The sequence below is a fragment of the Oncorhynchus gorbuscha genome, unplaced genomic scaffold, assembly GCF_021184085.1.
Source record: "Oncorhynchus gorbuscha isolate QuinsamMale2020 ecotype Even-year unplaced genomic scaffold, OgorEven_v1.0 Un_scaffold_3648, whole genome shotgun sequence".
Taxonomy (NCBI): domain Eukaryota; kingdom Metazoa; phylum Chordata; class Actinopteri; order Salmoniformes; family Salmonidae; genus Oncorhynchus; species Oncorhynchus gorbuscha.
Genome location: NW_025747838.1, coordinates 20039 through 45312, shown reverse-complemented (window position 1 = coordinate 45312; position 25274 = coordinate 20039). Strand labels below are relative to the sequence as shown.

The following is a 25274-nucleotide window of genomic DNA, read 5'->3' as shown; positions in this document are numbered from 1 at the left end:
TACACACATACTCATACTACTACTACTACTAATCACACTACTACTACACACTATCATACTACTACTACTAAATACTATCATACTACTACTAAACACTACTCATACATACTACTACTACTACTAAACACTATCATACTACTACTACTACTACTACTACTACTACTACTATCATACTACTACTACTACATCACAATCATACTACTACTACTACTATTATCATACTACTACTACTACTACTACACACTATCATACTACTACTACTACTAATCACAATCATACTACTACTACTACACATTATCATACTACTACTACTACTACACACTATCATACTACTACTACTACTAATCACAATCATACTACTACTACTACACATTATCATACTACTACTACTACTACACACTATCATACTACTACTACTACTACACACTATCATACTACTACTACTACTACACACTATCATACTACTACTAATCACACCATACTACTACTACTACACACTATCATACTACTACTACTACTCACACTATCATACTACTACTACTACTACTACTACACACTATCATACTCCTACTAATCACTACTACCATACTACTACTAACACTACTACTACTACTACTACTATCATACTCCTACTAATCACACCATACTACTACTACTACAACACACTATCATACTACTACTAATCACACCATACTACTACTACTACTACACACTATCTACTATACTCCTACTAATCACACACCATACTACTACTACTACTACACACTATCATACTCCTACTAATCACACCATACTACTACTACTACTACACACTATCATACTCCTACTAATCACACCATACTACTACTACTACTACACACTATCATACTCCTACTAATCACACCATACTACTACTACTACTACACACTATCATACTCCTACTAATCACACCATACTACTACTACTACTAATCACACCATACTACTACTAATCACACCATACTACTACTAATCACACCATACTACTACTAATCACACCATACTACTACTAATCACACCATACTACTACTAATCACACCATACTACTACTAATCACACCATACTACTACTACTAATCACACCATACTACTACTACTACACACTATCATACTCCTACTAATCACACCATACTACTACTACTACTAATCACACCATACTACTACTACTACTAATCACACCATACTACTACTAATCACACCATACTACTACTAATCACACCATACTACTACTAATCACACCATACTACTACTAATCACACCATACTACTACTAATCACACATACTACTACTACTACTAATCACACCTAATACTACTACTAATCACACCATACTACTACTAATCACACCATACTACTACTAATCACACCATACTCCTACTAATCACACCATACTACTACTAATCACACCATACTACTACTAATCACACCATACTACTACTAATCACACCATACTACTACTAATCACACCATACTACTACTAATCACACCATACTACTACTACTACAACAGGTTAAATGCAACAGGTTCATGATAAACAGTTGTTTATCTGTGAATGTTTACCTCATCTTCTTGTGGTTGTTCTTCTTCACTGTGGGCTCTTTGTCATTCTTCTCCTGGTCCGTTCTGTCCTTCTTGTCCTTCTTGGGCAGCAGCGTGGGCGAGGCGAACTGCGGCGCTACCCGCTGAGCAACCAGCTGGGAGACAGGACGAGGCTTCCTGTAGGAGCACACCGTACCATTAGTGAGACAGGGAAGCGTTTAGCGAGCAAAACCAATGTGTTATATTTACAAACTATCTAGTAATTAGCCGTTTCTAAGCCATTTATAAAGTACACCTTAATGTAAAGGGTCGACAATAAACGTTTGAAAAAGCTGGAATCTTGGATACAGCAATCAACAATGACGTCACTTATGGGAACAACAGAACTCGGCCAACATAACAAGTGAAAAGGCCGAAGCAGTGACCACTAACCACCCAGCTTAATACTTAAAAGAACATACAGCATTGGATGCAATCTGTGGGTGTAGTCAAACCTACTCCCTGAAGAAGCAGCTACGCCATGTCCTCCTCCTCTGTCGAAATGCTTCACAAAAACATGCATTATGCAATTATTCCACTGTATACATGAGCTGTCAGGTCCTGTACTCTGCTTCTTTAGGGACGGACAAATCACTAGTGTGAATGCAGCCCAGCCCACAGTGCTGACAGACCCATCTGCTGTTCTGCATGGGGAGATTACTACACCATACAGTCAGTGTGTGGTGTGTTCTGTCATGGGGAGATTACTACACCATACAGTCAGTGTGTGGTGTGTTCTGCTATGGGGAGATTACTACACCATACAGTCAGTGTGTGGTGTGTTCTGCCATGGGGAGATTACTACACCAAACAGTCAGTGTGTGGTGTGTTCTGCCATGGGGAGATTACTACACCATACAGTCAGTGTGTGTGTGTGTGTGTGTGTGTGTGTGTGTGTGTGTGTGTGTGTGTGTGTGTGTGTGTGTGTGTGTGTGTGTGTGTGTGTGTGTGTGTGTGTGTGTGTGTGTGTGTGTGTGTGTGTGTGTGTGGTGTTCTGCCATGGGGAGATTACTACACCATACAGTCAGTGTGTGTGTGTGTTGTTCTGCCATGGTGAGATTACTACACCATACAGTCAGTGTGTGTGTTGTGTGTGTGTGTGTTGTGTTGTGTTCTGCCATGGGGAGATTACTACACCATATCAAATCAAATCAAATCAAATTTTATTTGTCACATACACATGGTTAGCAGATGTTAAATGCGAGTGTAGCGAAATGCTTGTGCTTCTAGTTCCGACAATGCAGTGATAACCAACAAGTAATCTAACTAACAATTCCAAAACAGTCCGTGTGTGTGTGTGTGTGTGTGTGTGTGTGTGTGTGTGTGTGTGTGTGTGTGTGTGTGTGTGTGTGTGTGTGTGTGTGTGTGTGTGTGTGTGTGTGTGTGTGTGTGTGTGTTGTGTTCTGCCATGGGGAGATTACTACACCGTGTGTGTGTGTGTGTGTGTGTGTGTGTGTGTGTGTGTGTGTGTGTGTGTGTGTGTGTGTGTGTGTGTGTGTGTGTGTGTGTGTGTGTGTGTGTGTGTGTGTGTGTGTGTGTGTGTGTGTGTGTGTGTGTGTGTGTGTGTGTGTGTTGTGTTCTGCCATGGGGAGATTACTACACCATACAGTCAGTGTGTGTGTTGTGTGTGTGTGTGTTGTGTTGTGTTCTGCCATGGGGAGATTACTACACCATACAGTCTCTGTACTGACTGCAGAGTGATCTTTCCTTTCAGTGGTTCCCTCTAGAACTAAACACACGCTGACATTTGACAGATGAGCCCTTGAGGCATGCAGAAACTCCACCAGCACATTTTGTACCAAATTCACCACCATGAGAGTAATTGTCATCAGCTTGTCTCTAGTCAATTCCAATCACGCTGTAGTAAGATGGAGAAACAGTTTAGCCTAGAAAATACTCCTTCTTTCTGCAGTGCTAATAATCAGTGTGCTTATCTGTGATGGATCCGTTTAACTTCTGAATACTCTCAAACAGAACAGTACTTGACTTTCTGACACACAGAAACCATGACAACTACAGCTGGACCGAGTCGCTAAGGGAAGAGGAAGGCATTGTTTACATTTAACATTTAAGTCATTTAGCAGACGCTCTTATCCAGAGCGACTTACAAATTGATGCATTCACGGTTTAGATGACCGTAATGGCCTCAATTACGCTACAGCCTGAAAAAGCTACATTCAAGTGTTGTTCTGAAAATCCCCTTACAGTAACTGCATCAAGGCCAGCCAGCATGGACATGTATCAAATGGCCTATATACTGCCAGAGACTGTATATCCCCTTACAGTAACTGCATCAAGGCCAGCCAGCATGGACATGTCCACATGGCCTATATACTGCCAGAGACTGTATATCCCCTTACAGTAACTGCATCAAGGCCAGCCAGCATGGACATGTCCACATGGCCTATATACTGCCAGAGACTGTATATCCCCTTACAGTAACTGCATCAAGGCCAGCCAGCATGGACATGTCCACATGGCCTATATACTGCCAGAGACTGTATATCCCCTTACAGTAACTGCATCAAGGCCAGCCAGCATGGACATGTCCACATGGCCTATATACTGCCAGAGACTGTATATCCCCTTACAGTAACTGCATCAAGGCCAGCCAGCATGGACATGTCCACATGGCCTATATACTGCCAGAGACTGTATATCCCCTTACAGTAACTGCATCAAGGCCAGCCAGCATGGACATGTCCACATGGCCTATATACTGCCAGAGACTGTATATCCCCTTACAGTAACTGCATCAAGGCCAGCCAGCATGGACATGTCCACATGGCCTATATACTGCCAGAGACTGTATATCCCCTTACAGTAACTGCATCAAGGCCAGCCAGCATGGACATGTCCACATGGCCTATATACTGCCAGAGACTGTATATCCCCTTACAGTAACTGCATCAAGGCCAGCCAGCATGGACATGTCCACATGGCCTATATACTGCCAGAGACTGTATATCCCCTTACAGTAACTGCATCAAGGCCAGCCAGCATGGACATGTCCACATGGCCTATATACTGCCAGAGACTGTATATCCCCTTACAGTAACTGCATCAAGGCCAGCCAGCATGGACATGTCCACATGGCCTATATACTGCCAGAGACTGTATATCCCCTTACAGTAACTGCATCAAGGCCAGCCAGCATGGACATGTCCACATGGCCTATATACTGCCAGAGACTGTATATCCCCTTACAGTAACTGCATCAAGGCCAGCCAGCATGGACATGTCCACATGGCCTATATACTGCCAGAGACTGTATATCCCCTTACAGTAACTGCATCAAGGCCAGCCAGCATGGACATGTCTCACATGGCCTATATACTGCCAGAGACTGTATATCCCCTTACAGTAACTGCATCAAGGCCAGCCAGCATGGACATGTCCACATGGCCTATATACTGCCAGAGACTGTATAACAGTAACTGCATCAAGGCCAGCCAGCATGGACATGTATCACATGGCCTATATCACTGCCAGAGACTGTATATCCCCTTACAAACTGCATCAAGGCCAGCCAGCATGGCCTATATACTGCCAGTATAGACTGGCCTATATACTGCCAGAGACTGTATATCCCCTTACAGTAACTGCATCAAGGCCAGCCAGCATGGACATGTCCACATGGCCTATATACTGCAGAGACTGTATATCCCCACAGTAACTGCATCAAGGCCAGCCAGCATGGACATGTATCACATGGCCTATATACTGCCAGAGACTGTATATCCCCTTACAGTAACTGCATCAAGGCCAGCCAGCATGGACATGTACCACATGGCCTATATACTGCCAGAGACAGTATATCCCCTTACAGTAACTGCATCAAGGCCAGCCAGCATGGACATGTACCACATGGCCTATATACACAGAGAAGTATATCCCCTTACAGTAACTGCATCAAGGCCAGCCAGCATGGACATGTACCACATGGCCTATAGACTGCCAGAGACTGTATCCCCTTACAGTAACTGCATCAAGGCCAGCCAGCATGGACATGTATCAAATGGCCTATATACTGCCAGAGACTGTATATCGCCTTACAGTAACTGCATCAAGGCCAGCCAACATGGACATGTACCACATGGCCTATATACTGCCAGAGACTGTATATCCCCTTACAGTAACTGCATCAAGGCCAGCCAGCATGGACATGTCCACATGGCCTATATACTGCCAGGGACTGTAAGACAGTAACAGCATCAAGGCCAGCCAGCATGGACAATGGCCATGACAACTGTATATCCCCTTACAGTAACTGCATCAAGGCCAGCCAGCATGGACATGTATCACATGGCCTATATACTGCCAGAGACTGTATATCCCCTTACAGTAACTGCATCAAGGCCAGCCAGCATGGACATGTATCACATGGCCTATATACTGCCAGAGACTGTATATCCCCTTACAGTAACTGCATCAAGGCCAGCCAGCATGGACATGTATCACATGGCCTATATACTGCCAGAGACTGTATATCCCCTTACAGTAACTGCATCAAGGCCAGCCAGCATGGACATGTCCACATGGCCTATATACTGCCAGAGACTGTATATCCCCTTACAGTAACTGCATCAAGGCCAGCCAGCATGGACATGTCCACATGGCCTATATACTGCCAGAGACTGTATATCCCCTTACAGTAACTGCATCAAGGCCAGCCAGCATGGACATGTATCACATGGCCTATATACTGCCAGAGACTGTATATCCCCTTACAGTAACTGCATCAAGGCCAGCCAACATGGACATGTCCACATGGCCTATATACTGCCAGAGACTGTATATCCCCTTACAGTAACTGCATCAAGGCCAGCCAACATGGACATGTATCACATGGCCTATATACTGCCAGAGACACAGAGAGAGAGGGAGCGAGAGAGAGAGAAAGAGAGAGAGTCACAGCACAGCCCACCACGGAACTAACCAATGCTGACAACTTTAATCAGCCGGAGAACAGTCTCTCAGTAATAACATAATTCATGTTGTTGTGTGTGTTGAAAATCATCTCCGTCCCGACTCCCCAAACACATTGGGATGGTTGACGGGAGCGGCTGCAAGGTGACAGAGGAGCCTGCTGACAGGACTGATGCTGTCATGTTGTACAGAGGTGGAGTGGTTAACAGAGCACAGCAGTTAACCCAAAGGTCATTAAGAAAGCACGTGCTATAGGTCTCCTGTGTGTGTGTGTGTGTTGTCCCGTATTGGCCTAGCATGTACACGCCACATCAGGCTGGGACAGGGACAGGGACAGTAACTGAGGCATTGATTCCAATAGGATGATTTTCCTCAGTGTCTGGCTCGGCGTGCTCGCCTATGTTCTGACAGTAAATGCTGTGTGTTGGAACCACTGTGTGGGAGTGTGATTTTCAATCAATAGCCCACTCCTGGAATCTGTTCTAGAATGGCTAATGGAGTCTGCCATTATGACACTAGGACATCAAGGAGGGGTTTAAATAAATGCACCAAACAGCAGCCAGACAGAGTGGATTTCCTTTCAGCCAGCAAAGATAAATAATGACGAGGTGCCTTTAGATCCTACATCGCCGTCTCTAGTCTCTACACTGCCCTGACACTTTACATTATTCACCAATCAATTGGTATGTATTTCATTGAAATGACTAATGAACAGAAGTACCCTAAGTCTCTCTCTCTCTCTGGTAGGGTATTTCACCCAATAGATATGTGAGCTATTTTAAAATTCTTTGTGGATCTGTGTAATCTGAGGGAAATATGTGTCTCTGATATGGTCATACATTGGGCAGGAGGTTAGGAAGTGCATCTCAGTTTCCACCTACTTTTGTGGGCAGTGAGCACATAGCCTGTCTTCTCTTGAGCGCCAGGTCTGCCTACGGCAGTCTTTCTCAATAGCAAGGCTCTCGCTCTCTCTCTCTGGATGACTGCACATCCTGTTCTTCCCACTCTTCCCTCCCCCTGTCTGTCAGCCTCTCTAATGAGGGTGTTGTGTTATACAGTCATGTTAAAACAGAGAGACACCAGGACCTGCCTTCATCAACACCGTGGGTCCTGATGACTCATTGACCCAGGCATAACACTGGTGTCTCACAGGGCTGCTGTTAGGCCACAGCTGGCTGAAACGGTCAGCTCTCAAAGTGTTGTCCTGCTGCAGTATGTCTCAGGGCTGCTGTTAGACCACAGCTGGCTGAAACGGTCAGCTCTCAAAGTGTTGTCCTGCTGCAGTATGTCTCAGGGCTGCTGTTAGACCACAGCTGGCTGAAACGGTCAGCTCTCAAAGTGTTGTCCTGCTGCAGTATGTCTCAGGGCTGCTGTTAGACCACAGCTGGCTGAGGGCTGCTGTTAGGCCACAGCTGGCTGAAACGGTCAGCTCTCAAAGTGTTGTCCTGCTGCAGTATGTCTCAGGGCTGCTGTTAGACCACAGCTGGCTGAAACGGTCAGCTCTCAAAGTGTTGTCCTGCTGCAGTATGTCTCAGGGCTGCTGTTAGGCCACAGCTGGCTGAAACGGTCAGCTCTCAAAGTGTTGTCCTGCTGCAGTATGTCTCAGGGCTGCTGTTAGACCACAGCTGGCTGAAACGGTCAGCTGCTCAAAGTGTTGTCCTGCTGCAGTATGTCTCAGGGCTGCTGTTAGGCCACAGCTGGCTGAAACGGTCAGCTCTCAAAGTGTTGTCCTGCTGCAGTACGTCTCAGGGCTGCTGTTAGACCACAGCTGGCTGAAACGGTCAGCTCTCAAAGTGTTGTCCTGCTGCAGTACGTCTCAGGGCTGCTGTTAGACCACAGCTGGCTGAAACGGTCAGCTCTCAAAGTGTTGTCCTGCTGCAGTACGTCTCAGGGCTGCTGTTAGACCACAGCTGGCTGAAACGGTCAGCTCTCAAAGTGTTGTCCTGCTGCAGTACGTCTCATGGGGTCAACCTGAGATCATCTGATGTTGTTTTTGCTCTTTCTTTAACACAGTCCACACAAAAACACCAGCTCCCCTTAGACAACATAGTGCAAGTCATTCAATTGAAGACTAATGAAAGATTAGCCCCAGATCTGTTGGAGCTTTGGCCACCTGACTATCATTGTCATGCCATAGACAGCGAGAGGAGTTGGCACATACAGATCTGGGATCAGCCCAGTGTAAGCTGAATAATACAGTGTTAATCAGAGCAGAGTCCTCTGTCCTCCCACAGATCAGTCAACCTACAAGCTCAGTGTTCTGTCACATCTCCCTTTCAGCAGGTCGGTGTGTGTGTGTGTGTGTGTGTGTGTGTGTGTGTGTGTGTGTGTGTGTGTGTGTGTGTGTGTGTGTGTGTGTGTGTGTGTGTGTGTGTGTGTGTGTGTGTGTGTGTGTGTGTGTGTGTGTGTGTGTGTGTGTGTGTGTGTGTGTGTGTGTGTGTGTGTGTGTGTGTGTGTGTGTGTGTGACTCCTCCTCCTGGGATGCAGTGACATGATTAATGTCTCTCCCTGCCAGGACTTGCTACTGCTATGCTGCTCTCCATTGGAGCTGTGTGTGTGTGTGTGTGTGTGTGTGTGTGTGTGTGTGTGTGTGTGTGTGTGTGTGTGTGTGTGTGTGTGTGTGTGTGTGTGTGTGTGTGTGTGTGTGTGTGTGTGTGTGTGTGTGTGTGTGTGTGTGTGTGTGTGTGTGTGTGTGTGTAAGAGATTGCTCTCTGCTTCCTATAGTTTATGGCACCTCCACAGCATTTGGCCCACTACGCCCTAGACCCCGCCTCCTCTGGGAGTCCTATAGAGTCATTTTCTCACTTTATAGTTACAGTATATACAGTTATATACAGTTATATACACACACGCACATTTGCATTCTATTCCATGTTGCATCACAGCGTACTGTACAGTTTAGTATGGTGTAGGTGTAGGGATAAAAAGATGGCTTACATGACTGTGTGAAGAATATTTGTAAGTATGCCCCATGATTGGTGAAGGCAGATGCCCACGCAGTGTACTGTACAATTTACATAATATAACATTCACTGCTGAAAGTCTGAAATAGGCATGGGTAAACAGTATCCACATGACAACTGTATTTTCAGTACAACAGACCTTTTCTCCAGAGAGGTCCTGCAAAAGCCTACATGGAGTGTGTTCACTGTGTGTCCCCCATCATTCAAGCTGTGTGTGTGTGTAAATATGTGTGTGTGTGTCCAGTGTGTGTGTGGGTGTGAACTCATTGTGTGTGGGTTGGAAGGTGTCTTGTGTGCTGCTAATGTTTGTGTGTTTCTAACAGTTGTCTAGCAGCAGTTAAATCACCCTTCATGAAGAGTGTTTTATTGTTTTCTAATGACTAGAAGCCAGAGTGAAAGCAGTGAATAAATTGGTGTCTCCTCTCCAATGGTGTAAAATACCTGAACGTGAGTGGGATTCACTGTAATTTGCGTTCCTGTATTAATCTCATAATGTGGCTAATGGCGTGTCTTTAATGGCCCGGCAGTAACGCGTGGCGGAGTGTTTCCCCCATCATTCAACTGCTCATACGAGGCAGTAACCTCAGGTGAAGAGTGTTTACTCAGTAAATGGCCCGGCAGTAACGTCGTGGCGGAGAACTTGTGCCAATTCAACTGCACGTGGGCTCTTTTAATGGCCCGGCAGTGGCTGGCGGAGGCACTCAATACTGCACGTATGCCTCACAAGCTCTTTTAATGGCCCGGCAGTAGAATGATGAGTGTTCCCGGCCCCTTGGGCTGAAAGTGGCAGAGAACTCATTCAAGTGGACAGCTGGTGGGTTGGAAGGTCAAAGCTGTTTTAACAAGCTGGCGGAGTGTCTTCAACACCCAGTTAATGGCCCGGCAGACTGCGGAGTGTTTAGCCGGCCAATTCAACTGCACGCTAATTTTAATGACAGTAACGCGTGGCGGAGTGTTTCTAACAGGGCCAAGTTCAACTGCACGTCACAAGCTCTTTTAATCATGTAAGAGTGTTTACTGCCAATTCAACTGACAGCTCTTTTAAATAACGCCGGAGTTCATTGAAGCAGTGTTTTAATGGCGGAGTGTTTCCTCTCAATGCACGTAGCTCTTTTAATGGCCCCAGTAAGCGGAGTGTGCCGGGAAACGCAGCTCTTTAATGGCCCGGCAGTAAAGTGTTTACTGCCGTGCCAATTCAACTGCACGTCACAAGCTCTTTTAATGGCCCCAGTAACGCGTGGCTGTTTACTGCCGTGCCAATTCAACTGCACGTCACAAGCTCTTTTAATGGCCCGGCAGTAACGCGTGGCGGAGTGTTTACTGCCGTGCCAATTCAACTGCACGTCACAAGCTCTTTTAATGGCCCGGCAGTAACGCGTGGCGGAGTGTTTACTGCCGTGCCAATTCAACTGCACGTCACAAGCTCTTTTAATGGCCCGGCAGTAACGCGTGGCGGAATGCCGTGCCAATTCAACTGCACGTCACAAGCTCTTTTAATGGCCCGGCAGTAACGCGTGGCGGAGTGTTTACTGCCGTGCCATTCAACTGCACGTCACAAGCTCTTTTAATGGCCCGGCAGTAACGCGTGGCGGAGTGTTTACTGCCGGGCCAATTCAACTGCACGTCACAAGCTCTTTTAATGGCCCGGCAGTAACGCGTGGCGGAGTGCGCCAATTCAACTGACGTCACAAGCTCTTTTAATGGCCCGGCAGTAACGCGTGGCGGAGTGTTTACTGCCGGGCCAATTCAACTGCACGTCACAAGCTCTTTTAATGGCCCGGCAGTAACGCGTGGCGGAGTGTTTACTGCCGGGCCAATTCAACTGCACGTCACAAGCTCTTTTAATGGCCCGGCAGTAACGCGTGGCGGAGTGTTTACTGCCGTTTCAACTGCACGTCACAAGCTCTTTTAATTCAGTAACGCGTGGCGGAGTGTTTACTGCCGTGCCAATTCAACTGCACGTCACAAGCTCTTTTAATGGCCCGGCAGTAACGCGTGGCGGAGTGTTTACTGCCGGGCCAATTCAACTGCACGTCACAAGCTCTTTTAATGGCCCGGCAGTAACGCGTGGCGGAGTGTTTACTGCCGGGCCAATTCAACTGCACGTCACAAGCTCTTTTAATGGCCCGGCAGTAACGCGTGGCGGAGTGTTTACTGCCGTGTTTCAACTGCACGTCACAAGCTCTTTTAATGGCCCGGCAGTAAGGCGTGGCGGAGTGTTTACTGCCGGGCCAATTCAACTGCACGTCACAAGCTCTTTTAATGGCCCGGCAGTAACGCGTGGCGGAGTGTTTACTGCCGGGCCAATTCAACTGCACGTCACAAGCTCTTTTAATGGCCCGGCAGTAACGCGTGGCGGAGTGTTTACTGCCGGGCCAATTCAACTGCACGTCACAAGCTCTTTTAATGGCCCGGCAGTAACGCGTGGCGGAGTGTTTACTGCCGGGCCAATTCAACTGCACGTCACAAGCTCTTTTAATGGCCCGGCAGTAACGCGTGGCGGAGTGTTTACTGCCGGGCCAATTCAACTGCACGTCACAAGCTCTTTTAATGGCCCGGCAGTAACGCGTCGGAGTGTTTACTGCCGGGCCAATTCAACTGCACGTCACAAGCTCTTTTAATGGCCCGGCAGTAACGCGTGGCGGAGTCTGCCGGGCCAATTCAACTGCACGTCACAAGCTCTTTTAATGGCCCGGCAGTAACGCGTGGCGGAGTGTTTACTGCCGGGCCAATTCAACTGCACGTCACAAGCTCTTTTAATGGCCCGGCAGTAACGCGTGGCGGAGTGTTTACTGCCGGGCCAATTCAACTGCACGTCACAAGCTCTTTTAATGGCCCGGCAGTAACGCTGGCGGAGTGTTTACTGCCGGGCCAATTCAACTGCACGTCAAGCTCTTTTAAGCAGTAACGCGTGGCGGAGTGTTTACTGCCGGGCCAATTCAACTGCACGTCACAAGCTCTTTTAATGGCCCGGCAGTAACGCTGGCGGAGTGTTTACTGCCGTGCCAATTCAACTGCATTCAAGCTCTTTTAATCAGTTGGCGGAGTGTTTACTGCCGGGCCAATTCAACTGCACGTCACAAGCTCTTTTAATGGCCCGGCAGTAACGCGTGGCGGAGTGTTTACTGCCGGGCCAATTCAACTGCTCTTTTGTCATGTTCGTTTTGGTTACCCCTCCTCCCTCCCTCGCTTCTTCTCTCTTCCCTCTGTCCTTCCTCCCTCTCATCTCCCTCTACACTCCTTTCTTCCTCCCTGGCGTCTGTTGCCATCCTCCCATCCTGGAGACAGTACAGCCTCGTTGACAACGTGCTTTCAATGCTGGTTCTATCTTCTCAAGCAGCATCAGAGAGAGCAGCTCTGCTAAACCTCAGTTTTGTAAAACATTCATCTTAATCTAACTGTTGGCTGCACGCAACCCAACCGTCTCTCTCTCTCCCCTGTCCCCCTCTCCCAGTGTCTCTCTCTCTCCCCTGTCTCTCTCTCTCTCCCTGTCCCCCTCTCCCTCTGTCTCTCTCTCTCTCCCCTGTCTCTCTCTCTCTCTCTCTCCCCTCCGTGTCTCTCTCTCTCTCTCCCCTGTCCCCCTCTCCCCCTGTCTCTCTCTCTCTCTCCCCTGTCCCCCTCTCCCCCTGTCTCTCTCTCTCTCCCTCCTGTCCCTCTCTCTCCCCTGTCCCCCTCTCCCCTGTCTCTCTCTCCCTCTCCCCGTGTCTCTCTCTCCCCTGTCCCCCTCTCCCAGTGTCTCTCTCTCTCTCTCTCTCTCTCCTCTCCCTCTCTCTCTCTCTCCCCTGTCTCTCTCTCTCTCTCCCCTGTCCCCTCTCCCCCTGTCTCTCTCTCTCCCCGTGTCTCTCTCCCGTCTCTCTCTCTCCCTCGTCCCCTCTCCCGTGTCTCTCCCTCTCCCTCGTGTCTCGCTCTCTCTCCCTCGTGTCTCTCTCTCTCTCCCTCGTGTCTCGCTCTCTCTCCCTCGTGTCTCTTTCTCTCTCCCTCGTGTCTCTTTCTCTCTCCCTCGTGTCTCTTTCTCTCTCCCTCGTGTCTCTCTCTCTCCCTCGTGTCTCTCTCTCTCCCTCGTATCTCTCTCTCCAGCTCTCTTTCTACCTCCAGCTCTCTTTCTACCTCCATCTCTCTCCTCCCCTCTTCTATCCCAAATGAGCTCAGTACCAACTCATTCATCTGGGAGTAAAGTTAGGCCTGACACAGATACAGGTAACTTTAGACCTATGTAACTAATTCCATATTAAAACCGGATTACAAATGATAGTGACCATGCAATGATCTTACATAGGTCTACATTATTGTTCAAGCTAAAATAATCTTTGAGATATATATATATAATATCTCAAGCTAAATGAAGCCAGAGGGAAACAGAAAGGTCATATTAATATCCTCCATAATCCGTGTCCTACATTAGACTTAGTACACCAGCTGTCTGGCTCTTTCCCCCCTTGAAGAGCCCCCCTCCCTCCCAGGAAGAGCCCTCCTCCCTCCCTGGAAGAGCCAGCCAACCCCCTGGAGTGTGCTGTGTGCGGACAGGCGGGAGACGCAGGTCGAGTCATGTTGCTATTGGCCCTTCATTAACTACCGCAACCTCCTTTGTTGGCCATCTTGCTAGCATCACCTCTGGTAGGAGCTGTGTTGTTGTTGCTGTAAAGGGCAGAGGGTTAGCGCTTGGCCTTGCTGAAGTAGACTGTCTCTCTGAGAGGAGAGGAAGAGAGGAAAGAGAGGAGAGGAGAGGAAGAGAAAGGAAAGAGATGAGGGGAAAGGAAGGAGGAAGAGGAAGGGAGGACAGCACTGAGATCTCTTCCTGTCTCTCTGAGAGGAGAGGAAGAGAGGAAAGAGATGAGAGGAAAGGAAGAGGAAGGGAGGACCACTGAGATCTCTTCCTGTCTCTCTGAGAGGAGAGGAAGAGAGGAAAGAGATGAGAGGAAAGGAAGAGGAAGGGAGGACAGCACTGAGATCTCTTCCTGTCTCTCTTGAGAATACATCTCACTGAATGACGGTCTACCGTCTGTCTGCCGTTCATTCACTGACAGCACAGTGTTTTTTGAAGGTGTCTGAGTACCGGCATTTTCGTCCGTTTCTACACGTAAAATCGGTTCGCACTCGGTTGGCAAATTACGGTCGGCACTTTGTTCAGAGACGCTAAGTACCATCAGCTGGCAAACGTGAACTGTGTTGCTGTTCTGGGCAGATGGCAAGTGCTTGGCCCTGCTGGAGCAGAGGTCTCAGACTCTCTCTCTCTCAGCCCCTTGTCTTCTGTGTGTGGAGGGAATTTGATGTCTCTCTCTCCTCTCCCTCTGTTATCTTCCTGTGTGTGTGCAGCGGTGGTTGAGTTGTTTGTAATGGTGGTGACCCCCTGGCTGCTTTAAGACTGTTGTCCTGATGAAAATCTCTGTTCCACTGATGACATCACACTGATTAAGCCCTAGCATACTAATGAGCCTCGCTCTGGGTGTCTGGCAGCTGCTGTAGCAGTCTCAATTCAGAGACTAGACACACAGGGGCGCACACACACACACGGGCGCAGACACACACAGGCGCACACTTAGGCACGCAAACACACACACACAAATGACATACACACAGACACACGTGCACAGACCCGTGTACACACAACATTCCAGTCACAGAGGTAATGGAGACAATTGGGTCTGCCTCCACACTGTTAGCTGGCTCATTTGAAAACTGCTCTTTAAACCAGGATAATTGGTTTTGCATGAAAGGGAAGGATAATGTTCAACCTTTGGTAATAAAACCACACACACACACACACACACACACACACACACAGACATAGAAAGAGAAAGACAGAGAGAGAGAGAGAGAGAGAGAGAGCTAGCTATTCTTGCATGGCTTTGTTTCTCTTGTTGTCCATGAAACCAAGATGTCACTCAGGGACAACACCAGGGTGGCAGCCATTTCCTGACTGTGAATCAATAACACTGACATCATGGTGCCAGGCTCTGGTCAAAAGCAGTGCACTATATAGGGAATAGGGTACCATTTGGGATGTGGACACACTTACTCATTGAAGTGTTTTTCTTTATTTTTACTATTTTCTATATTGTAGAACAATAGTGAAGACATCGAAACTATGAAATAACACATATGGAATCATGTAGCAACCCAAAAACTGTTAAACGAATCAAAATATATTTTATATTTGAGATTCTTCAAATAGCCACCCTTTGCCTTGATAACAGCTTTGCACACTCTTGGCATTCTCTCAACCAGCTTCATGAGGAATGATTTTCCAACAGTCTTGAAGGAGTTCCCACATATACCGAGCACTTGTTGGCTGCTTTTCCTTCACTCTGCGGTCGTACTCATCCCAAACCATCTCATTTGGGTAGAGGCTGGGTGATTGTGGAGAGCCAGGTCATCTGATGCAGCACTTCATCACTCTCCTTGGTCAAATAGCCCTTACACAGCCTGGAGGTGTGTTGGGTCATTGTCCTGTTGAAAAACAAATGATAGTCCCACTGATGGGATGGCATATTGCTGCAGAATACTGTAGTAGCCATGCTGGTTTAGTGTGCCTTGAATTCTAAATAAATCAGACAGTGTCACCAGCAAAGAACCCCCACACCATCACACCTCCTCCTCCATGCTTCACGGTGGGAACCACACATGTGGAGATCATCCATTCACCTATTCTGCGTCTCATTGAGACACAGTGGTTGGAACCAAAAATCTTAAAATTTGGACTCATCAGACCAAAATGACAGATTTCCACCAGTATAATGTCCTTCGGTCGTGTTTCTTGGCCCAAGCCAGTTTCTTCTTCTTATTGGTGTCTTTTAGTGGTGGTTTCTTTGCAGCAATTTGACCATGAAGGACTGATTCATGCAGTCTCCTCTGAACAGTTGATGTTGAGATGTGTCTGTTACTTGAAAACTGTGAAGCATTTATTTGGGCTGCAATATCTGAGGCTGGTCACTCTAATGAACTTATCCTCTGCAGCAGAGGTACCTCTGGGTCTTCCTTTCCTGTGGTGGTCCTCATGAGAGCCAGTTTCATCATAGCGCTTGATCGTTTTTGCGACTGCACTTGAAGAAACTTTGAAAGTCCTTGAACTGTTCCGGATTGACTGACCTTCATGTCTTAAAATAACGATGGACTCTCGTTTCTCTTTGCTTATTTGAGCTGTTCTTGCCATTTTACCAAATAGGGCTATCTTCTGTATACCACCCCTACCTTGTCATAACACAACTAATTGTCTCAAACACATTAAGAAGGAAAAAATGACAACAAATGTAATTTTAACAAAGGCACACCTGTTAATTGAAATGCATTCCAGGTGACTACCTCATGAAGCTGGTTGAGAGAATGCCAATAGTGTGCAGAGCGGTCATCAAGGCAAAGGGTGACTACCTCATGAAGCTGGTTTATAGAATGCCAATAGTGTGCAGAGCTGTCATCAAGACAAAGGGTGACTACCTCATGAAGCTGGTTTATAGAATGCCAATAGTGTGCAGAGCGGTCATCAAGACAAAGGGTGACTACCTCATGAAGCTGGTTTATAGAATGCCAATAGTGTGCAGAGCGGTCATCAAGACAAAGGGTGACTACCTCATGAAGCTGGTTTATAGAATGCCAATAGTGTGCAGAGCGGTCATCAAGACAAAGGGTGACTACCTCATGAAGCTGGTTTATAGAATGCCAATAGTGTGCAGAGCGGTCATCAAGACAAAGGGTGACTACCTCATGAAGCTGGTTTATAGAATGCCAATAGTGTGCAGAGCGGTCATCAAGACAAAGGGTGACTACCTCATGAAGCTGGTTTATAGAATGCCAATAGTGTGCAGAGCGGTCATCAAGACAAAGGGTGACTACCTCATGAAGCTGGTTTATAGAATGCCAATAGTGTGCAGAGCGGTCATCAAGACAAAGGGTGACTACCTCATGAAGCTGGTTTATAGAATGCCAATAGTGTGCAGAGCGGTCATCAAGACAAAGGGTGACTACCTCATGAAGCTGGTTTATAGAATGCCAATAGTGTGCAGAGCGGTCATCAAGACAAAGGGTGACTACCTCATGAAGCTGGTTTATAGAATGCCAATAGTGTGCAGAGTGGTCATCAAGACAAAGGGTGACTACCTCATGAAGCTGGTTTATAGAATGCCAATAGTGTGCAGAGCGGTCATCAAGACAAAAGGTACTTTGAAGAATCTAAAATATATGTTGATTGTTTAACACTTGTTTGGTTACTACATGATTCCATATGTGTTATTTCATAGATTTGATGTCTTCACTATTATTCTACAATATAGAAAATAGTAAAAATAAAGAAAAACCCTTCAATATTTAAGTGTATCCAAACATTTGACTGGTACTGTACATTCACAGTCAGCTAGGCTTTGGCAGATGTCCCCTGGACAACCTTACCCACCATGACATAAGATTAGGGATGCACAATATATCGGTGAGCATATCGGAATCAGACGATATTAGCTAAAAATGCCAACATCGGCCCTGATGTCTAGTTTAACGCTGATGTGCAAAATTGATGTTAAAGCTGACGTGCATACCTATATAACGTAGGTAGATGACGTGCATACCTATATAACGTAGGTAGATGACGTGCATACCTATATAACGTAGGTAGATGACGTGCATACCTATATAACGTAGATGACGTGCATACCTATATAACGTAGGTAGATGACGTGCATACCTATATAACGTAGGTAGATGACGTGCATACCTATATAACGTAGGTAGATGACGTGCATACCTATATAACGTAGGTAGATGACGTGCATACCTATATCCATCCTACATAGGTATAACGTAGGTAGATGACGTGCATACCTATATAACGTAGGTAGATGACGTGCATACCTATATAACGTACAGTGACCCATACCTATATAAGATAGATGACGTGCATACCTATATAACGTAGGTAGATGACGTGCATACCTATATAACGTAGGTAGATGACGTGCATAATGGATATAACGTAGGTAGATGACGTGCATACCTATATAACGTAGGTAGATGACCTCATACTCTACATTTAACGAGGTAGATGACGTGCATACCTATATAACGTAGGTAGATGAGCATACCTATATAATAGGAGATGACGTGCATACCTATATAACGTAGGAGATGACGGTAGATAGATGACGTGCATACCTATATAACGTAGGTAGATGACGTGCATACCTATATAACGTAGGTAGATGACGTGCATACCTATATAACGTAGGTAGATGACGACGTGCATACCTATATAACGTCCAGATGAGATGACGTGCATACCTTATAACGTAGGTAGATGACGCATACCTATATAACGTAGGTAGATGACGTGCATACCTATATCGTAGGTAGAGACGCATATTTAACGGTAGATGACGTGCATACCTATATAACGTAGGTAGATGACGTGCATACCTATATAACGTAGGTAGATGACGTGCATACCTATATAAGAGTAGGGAGATTGCTTAATGACGGCACGATAAATACAGAGCTACACAGAACAAACGCAGAACAATACTAAGTCCACACTTCCAACAACTAAACAAGTTCAAGTCCAGCAGTCATTTGAAAGAGTGAAAAAAGAATTCAGAGAGACAACTCAAAGGTGAAATCCATGAATGTCAAGATAATGGAAGTCATTGTCCTTGATAATCAACTGTTCTCTGTCGTGGATGATGTTGGCTTTCGCCAACTGGTCCAGCAGCTTGAGCCCTGGTACACACTATCAGTAGGCGCTATTTTTCAGATGTTGCCCTACCGGAGTTACACAGTGTGGTTGAAATGCACATCTATGAGATACTTGTTATGGGCTTCACTGCTATTAGCTTCACGACTGACATTTGCACCAGCGATGTCAGCCCCATGAGCATTCTGACTGTGACAGCACAGTGGATCGACGAGGATTTCGTACTGGGCAAAGGCGTATTGCTCAAGAATGTGCTGGTTTTCATACCGCTGCTGCCATTTCAATGGCATTTGAGAAGATGTTTGAAACATGAACACAGCTCCATTCGAACAACTGACTGGAGAAATAAGCTCATCAACTGCGTCTGCAGCAGACGTGAAACCCTCTGTCATGGCATTGAAACGCCTGCTCAACAAAACAGCAGACACAGACCGGGGGGTTAAACTTACAAAAGTACTCAAAGCTGTGAACAAGCGATTCTGTGGCATTCTCTCTGAGCCTCTTCCCTGTGTCGCCACCATGCTGATGCTAGGTACAAGGACCGCTACTTTGATGCAGAACAGAAAAACAGGGTTTACGGAAAATGTTAGACACAGCTGGACAAGATGGAAACGGACACAGTGACAGTGCGCACCGAGGAAGAGAGGTCACGGACAGACAGACACAGTGACAGTGCATTAAACCGAGGAAGAGAGGCACAGAACGACACAGGAAGTTCAGAGGTAGAGAGTTCACGGGACAGACAGTGACACTGGCTTCCAGTGACAGTGCGCTCCGAGGAAGAGAGGTCACGGACAGACAGACACAGTGACAGTGCGCTCCGAGGAAGAGAGGTCACGGACAGACAGAGCTGAACCTTCACTGCTTGACATGTATGATGAAATCCTGGTTGAGACTGAACCAATGAACAACAAAACAGCACAGCAAGTAAGTGAAAGAAATAGGTTTGATTATGTTTTACTAGTAATGGGGACATACATAAATGCCAAAAAAATAACTTTTTGGTCAGTGTGTGTGTGACCTTTATTTAACTAGGCAAGTCAGTTAAGAATGTTTTTATTTATAATGATGGCCAAACCCGGACGACGCTGGGTCCTATGGGACTCCCAATCACGGCCGGATGTGATACTGCCTGGATTCGAACCAGGGATTGTAGTGACACCTCTTGCACTGAGATGCAGTGCCTTAGACCACTGTGTCCATGTGTGTGTGTGTTAACTATTTAACTGTACTAGAATGCTTAAAAATGCTTAAATCTGCATTCATTTTCAATATTGGTTATCAGTATCATTTTGGGGGGGCAAGGAAAATATTGGATATTGGTATCGGCCTAACATGTAATATCCGTACATCCATGACATAAGATGGATGATGTCCCCTGGATCCTCTACCACCATGACTAGATCCTCTACCACCATGACATAAGATGGATGATGTCCCCTGGACCACTAGATCCTCTACCACCATGACATAAGATGGATGATGTCCCCTGGACCACTAGATCCTCTACCACCATGACATAAGATGGATGATGTCCCCTGGACCACTAGATCCTCTACCACCATGACATAAGATGGATGATGTCCCCTGGACCACTAGATCCTCTACCACCATGACATAAGATGGATGATGTCCCCTGGACCACTAGATCCTCTACCACCATGACATAAGATGGATGATGTCCCCTGACTAGATCCTCTACCACCATGACTGGATGATGTCCCCTGGACCACTAGATCCTCTACCACCATGACATAAGATGGATGATGTCCCCTGGACCACTAGATCCTCTACCACCATGACATAAGATGGATGATGTCCCCTGGACTAGATCCTCTACCACCATGACATAAGATGGATGATGTCCCCTGGACCACTAGATCCTCTACCACCATGACATAAGATGGATGATGTCCCCTGGACTAGATCCTCTACCACCATGACATAAGATGGATGATGTACCACCATGACATAAGATGGATGATGTCCCCTGACTAGATCCTCTACCACCATGACATAAGATGGATGATGTCCCCTGTACTAGATCCTCTACCACCATGACATAAGATGGATGATGTCCCTGGACTAGATCCTCTACCACCATGACATAAGATGGATGATCCCCTGGACTAGATCCTCTACCACCATGACATAAGATGGATGATGTCCCCTGGACCACTAGATCCTCTACCACCATGACATAAGATGGATGATGTCCCCTGGACCACTAGATCCTCTACCACCATGACATAAGATGGATGATGTCCCCTGGACCACTAGATCCTCTACCACCATGACATAAGATGGATGATGTCCCCTGGACCTGAAGATCCTTACCCACCATGACATAAGATGGATGACAAGAGCCGTGATGATTAAATACCAACCTGCCTCCTGCCCTCCATTCCCCCTTCCCTTTTCCCCTGAGTTCATCAACACCACCAGCCTTATCAAAGCGTGTCTTTTTCTTTTTTTACCTTTATTTAACAATGCTAGTCAGTTAAGAATACATTCTCATATTCAATGACAGCCTAGGAACAGTGGGTTAACTGCATGTTCAGGGGCAGAAGAACAGACTTTTACCATGTCAGCTCGGGGATTCGATCTTGCAATCTTTCGGTTACTTGTCCAACACTCTAACCACTAAGCTACCTGCCACCCCAGTGTGTGAGTGTCTGCAGTGTGTGTGTGTGTGTGTGTGTGTGTGTGTGTGTGTGTGTGTGTGTGTGTGTGTGTGTGTGTGTGTGTGTGTGTGTGTGTGTGTGTGTGTGTGTGTGTGTGTGTGTGTGTGTGTGTGTGTGTGTGTGTGTGTGTGTGTGTGTGTGTGTGTGTGTGTGTGTGTTGTCTGCAGTTTGTGTGTGTCTGCAGTGTGTGTGTGTGCAGTGTGTGTGTGTGCTGCTCTAGAAGACTAATGTTCTCTCTCTCCCTCCACTCAGATGAGGTGTTAAGGTCATTTTAACCCCAGACAGGATGTAAGCATATCAACTAGCTTCTGTTCATGACCATCTACGTCTCTTATCTAAGACTTTGGCAATGTCATTTACAAAATAGCCTCCAACACCCTACTCAACAAATTGGATGCAGTCTATCACAGTGCCATCCGTTATGTCACCAAAGCCCCATATATTACCCACCACTGCGACCTATATGCTCTCGTTGGCTGGCCCTCGCTTCATACTCGTTGCTAAACCCACTGGCTCCAGGTCATCTACAACTCTCTGCTAGGTAAAGTCCTGCCTTATCTCTGCTTGCTGGTCACCATAGCTGCACCCACCCGTAGCACACGTTCCAGTGTAACAGTATAACTTTAAAATGTCCCCTCGCACATACCCGGGCGCGAACCAGGGACCCTCTGCACACATCAACAACAGTCACCCTCGAAGCATCGTTACCCATCGCTCCACAAAAGCCGCAGCCCTTGCAGAGCAAGGGGAAACACTACTTCAAAGTCTCAGAGCAGGTGACGTAACCGATTGAACCGCTATTTAGCGCGCACCGCTAACTAAGCTAGCCGTTTAACATCCGTTACACCAGCAGGTATATCTCACTTGTCACCCCCAAAGCCATTTCCTCCTTTGGCCGTCTCTCCTTCCAGTTCTCTGCTGCCAATGACTGGAACGAACTACAAAAATCTCTGAAAATGTAGTGCACTACATGGAATAGGGTGCCATTTGGGACACCCACACATTACACTCTCATGGGTTTCATCATTATAACATAACAGACACAAAACCTGAGATGTTCCATCCTTGTTATTCCAATCCCCATGGCTGTGAACATACTTTTTTACATTTTTTATTTCACCTTTATTTAACCAGGTAGGCAAGTTGAGAACAAGTTCTCATTTACAACTGCGACCTGGTCAAGATAAAGCAAAGCAGTTCGATACAAACAACAACACAGAGTTACACATGGAGTAAAACAAACATACAGTCAATAATACAGTAGAAACAAGTCTATATACAATGTGAGCAAATGAGTTGAGATAAGGGAGGTAAAGGCAAAAAAAGGCCATGGTGGCAAAGTAAATACAATATAGCAAGTAAAACACTGGAATGGTAGATTTGACAGTAGATGAGTGTGCAAAGTAGAAATACTGGGGTGCAAAAGAGAAAAATAAATAAATACAGTAGGGGAAGAGGTAGTTGTTTGGGCTATTTATAGATGGGCTATGTACAGGTGCAGTGATCTGTGAGCTGCTCTGACAGCTGGTGCTTAAAGCTAGTGAAGGAGATAAGTGAGATAAAGTAGTGCACTACATAGGGAATAGGGTGCCATTTGGGACACCACCATGCTATGCCATTCGAGTCTGGAAGGAAAGTTGCAGTTCAAGTTTTCAAAGGAATCTATGAATCAGAGTGAAACTAGAACTACCTGTAACCTTTTTTCAATTAACACATCGGACCTGGCTGCACATCCTTCTTCAAACAACGATGACACGTGATTACAGAGCATTTCTCATGATTAGTTTCAAGGCAAGGGTAGCCTAGTTTCAGGGGACCTACTGTGACATGATCTGTATTTATTTCATCTTTATTTATTCAGGTAGTCTCATTGAGATAGCATCTCTTTCAGGAGAGACCTGGTAACTACTCTATAATGATTGCATAATAGCTGCTCATGTCACTTCACCTCTCTATTGTAGATAAAGACGTACACTTATTATTGCTGATTGTCCTCGGAATTGGCCTACATAGAGTTAGTATCAACTAGGCCAAATTAATTTAAAACATGTTTTTGCATTGTGCTTGACCATGCGTACAAATAGAGGTTGTTTTTCTAACTACAATAGATTATAGTGATTACCATGTTTTTTAAGGATACTCCCCGTGTTCTTAGATGCACTCCATTTCATAATCAGCATCCATGCTGTTCCATGGAACACAATACAAATGAGGTTACTAGACAATCGCACACTGCACACACTGTGCAGCATAAAATACATCCAGATTTCTCATGTTTACATGCATCATTTCATAAACTAAAATTAATGGACACAACCTGATACAACAATACTTACAAATACGCGTGTAGACTATCCATTTGCACGAACATAATAGCATTTATCATCGAGCAAAATGAATCGTATCCACGTACCGTGTTGACGTCCCTTTCCTTACATCGCACATCATGCACTTGAAAGCCTCCGCGGTGTTCTTGTATGTGCAAACGCTACAGTCCCAATTTCCCTCTTCCGCCGAAGGCTTTGGTTGACGCTTCGGCCTTCGAACAAAACAAAAAGGACATAAAGCACATCAGTTTCACATCCCCAGTTCAGGGTGCTGCGTGTGCATCATGTGTAGGCTATATGCTCGCGTTGTCAAACATCTGGGAAGATGATCCATTCAGTGTTCCGAAATTGTTCTGTTTTACGAGCTCGCGCTATGATTTGACACTGCAATAAAACAGACAGTCCGCCATGGTTGCTACACCGCGGCTACCACCCACACACACACACACACACACACACACACACACACACACACACACAGAGAGAGAGAGAGAGAGAGACACACACACACACACACACAGAGGATTGTTTCAATTATGTGTCATGGTGTCCACTTCCAAGCATCAATGTCATTAACGCAATGAATGAGTCAGACATTACCTGGTTGGACTCTTCTTGTCTCCCATGCCGCCAAAAGTTTGTTTGCGGATGTTGAAATAAGGACAGTCCCTACGTATTCTATAAGAAAGCAATACGCGAGGAGGTATCGCACGGCTCCCAGCTGTCGTGGAAACTCCAGTTGGAGGATGGTCACATGACGCGGTTTGTCCAATCACATTTGAAGCCATTTCCTGAGGATATAGCGCAGACAGGAACAGACATTCCTGATTCGAATGAATACATTTGTAATAACACTCGTCTTTGTAACACATACGCTAATGTCACAGTAATTATGCATGATTAGGGTCTAATGAGGTGTCATTTGACATTTTATCATAAACTTCGTGAGATTGTTCAATGTCGTCGACGGGTGTATTTCCAATCATTATTGCGGCGGTGGAGAAAATGAGATTCCATCCTTTAGATTTGATGATCTGACATTTAACGCAATAGACAGACATAGTGCAAATGACATTAACATTATTGCATAGTTGAATGTTAAGCCCTA

At 46.1% G+C, this 25274-nt stretch overlaps 1 protein-coding gene across 1 annotated transcript; it reads right to left on the bottom strand.

Annotated features, from left to right (window-relative positions):
- Window positions 1-1571: 1571 nt before the first annotated feature.
- Window positions 1572-24901, bottom strand: LOC124028031 (YY1-associated factor 2-like). Its single transcript, XM_046340196.1, has 3 exons — window positions 24767-24901; window positions 24253-24378; window positions 1572-1731 (listed from the first exon to the last, which is right to left on the bottom strand). The coding sequence occupies exons 1-3, from the start codon at window positions 24790-24792 to the stop codon at window positions 1572-1574; spliced, it is 312 nt and encodes a 103-aa protein (XP_046196152.1). The 5' UTR covers window positions 24793-24901.
- Window positions 24902-25274: the final 373 nt, after the last annotated feature.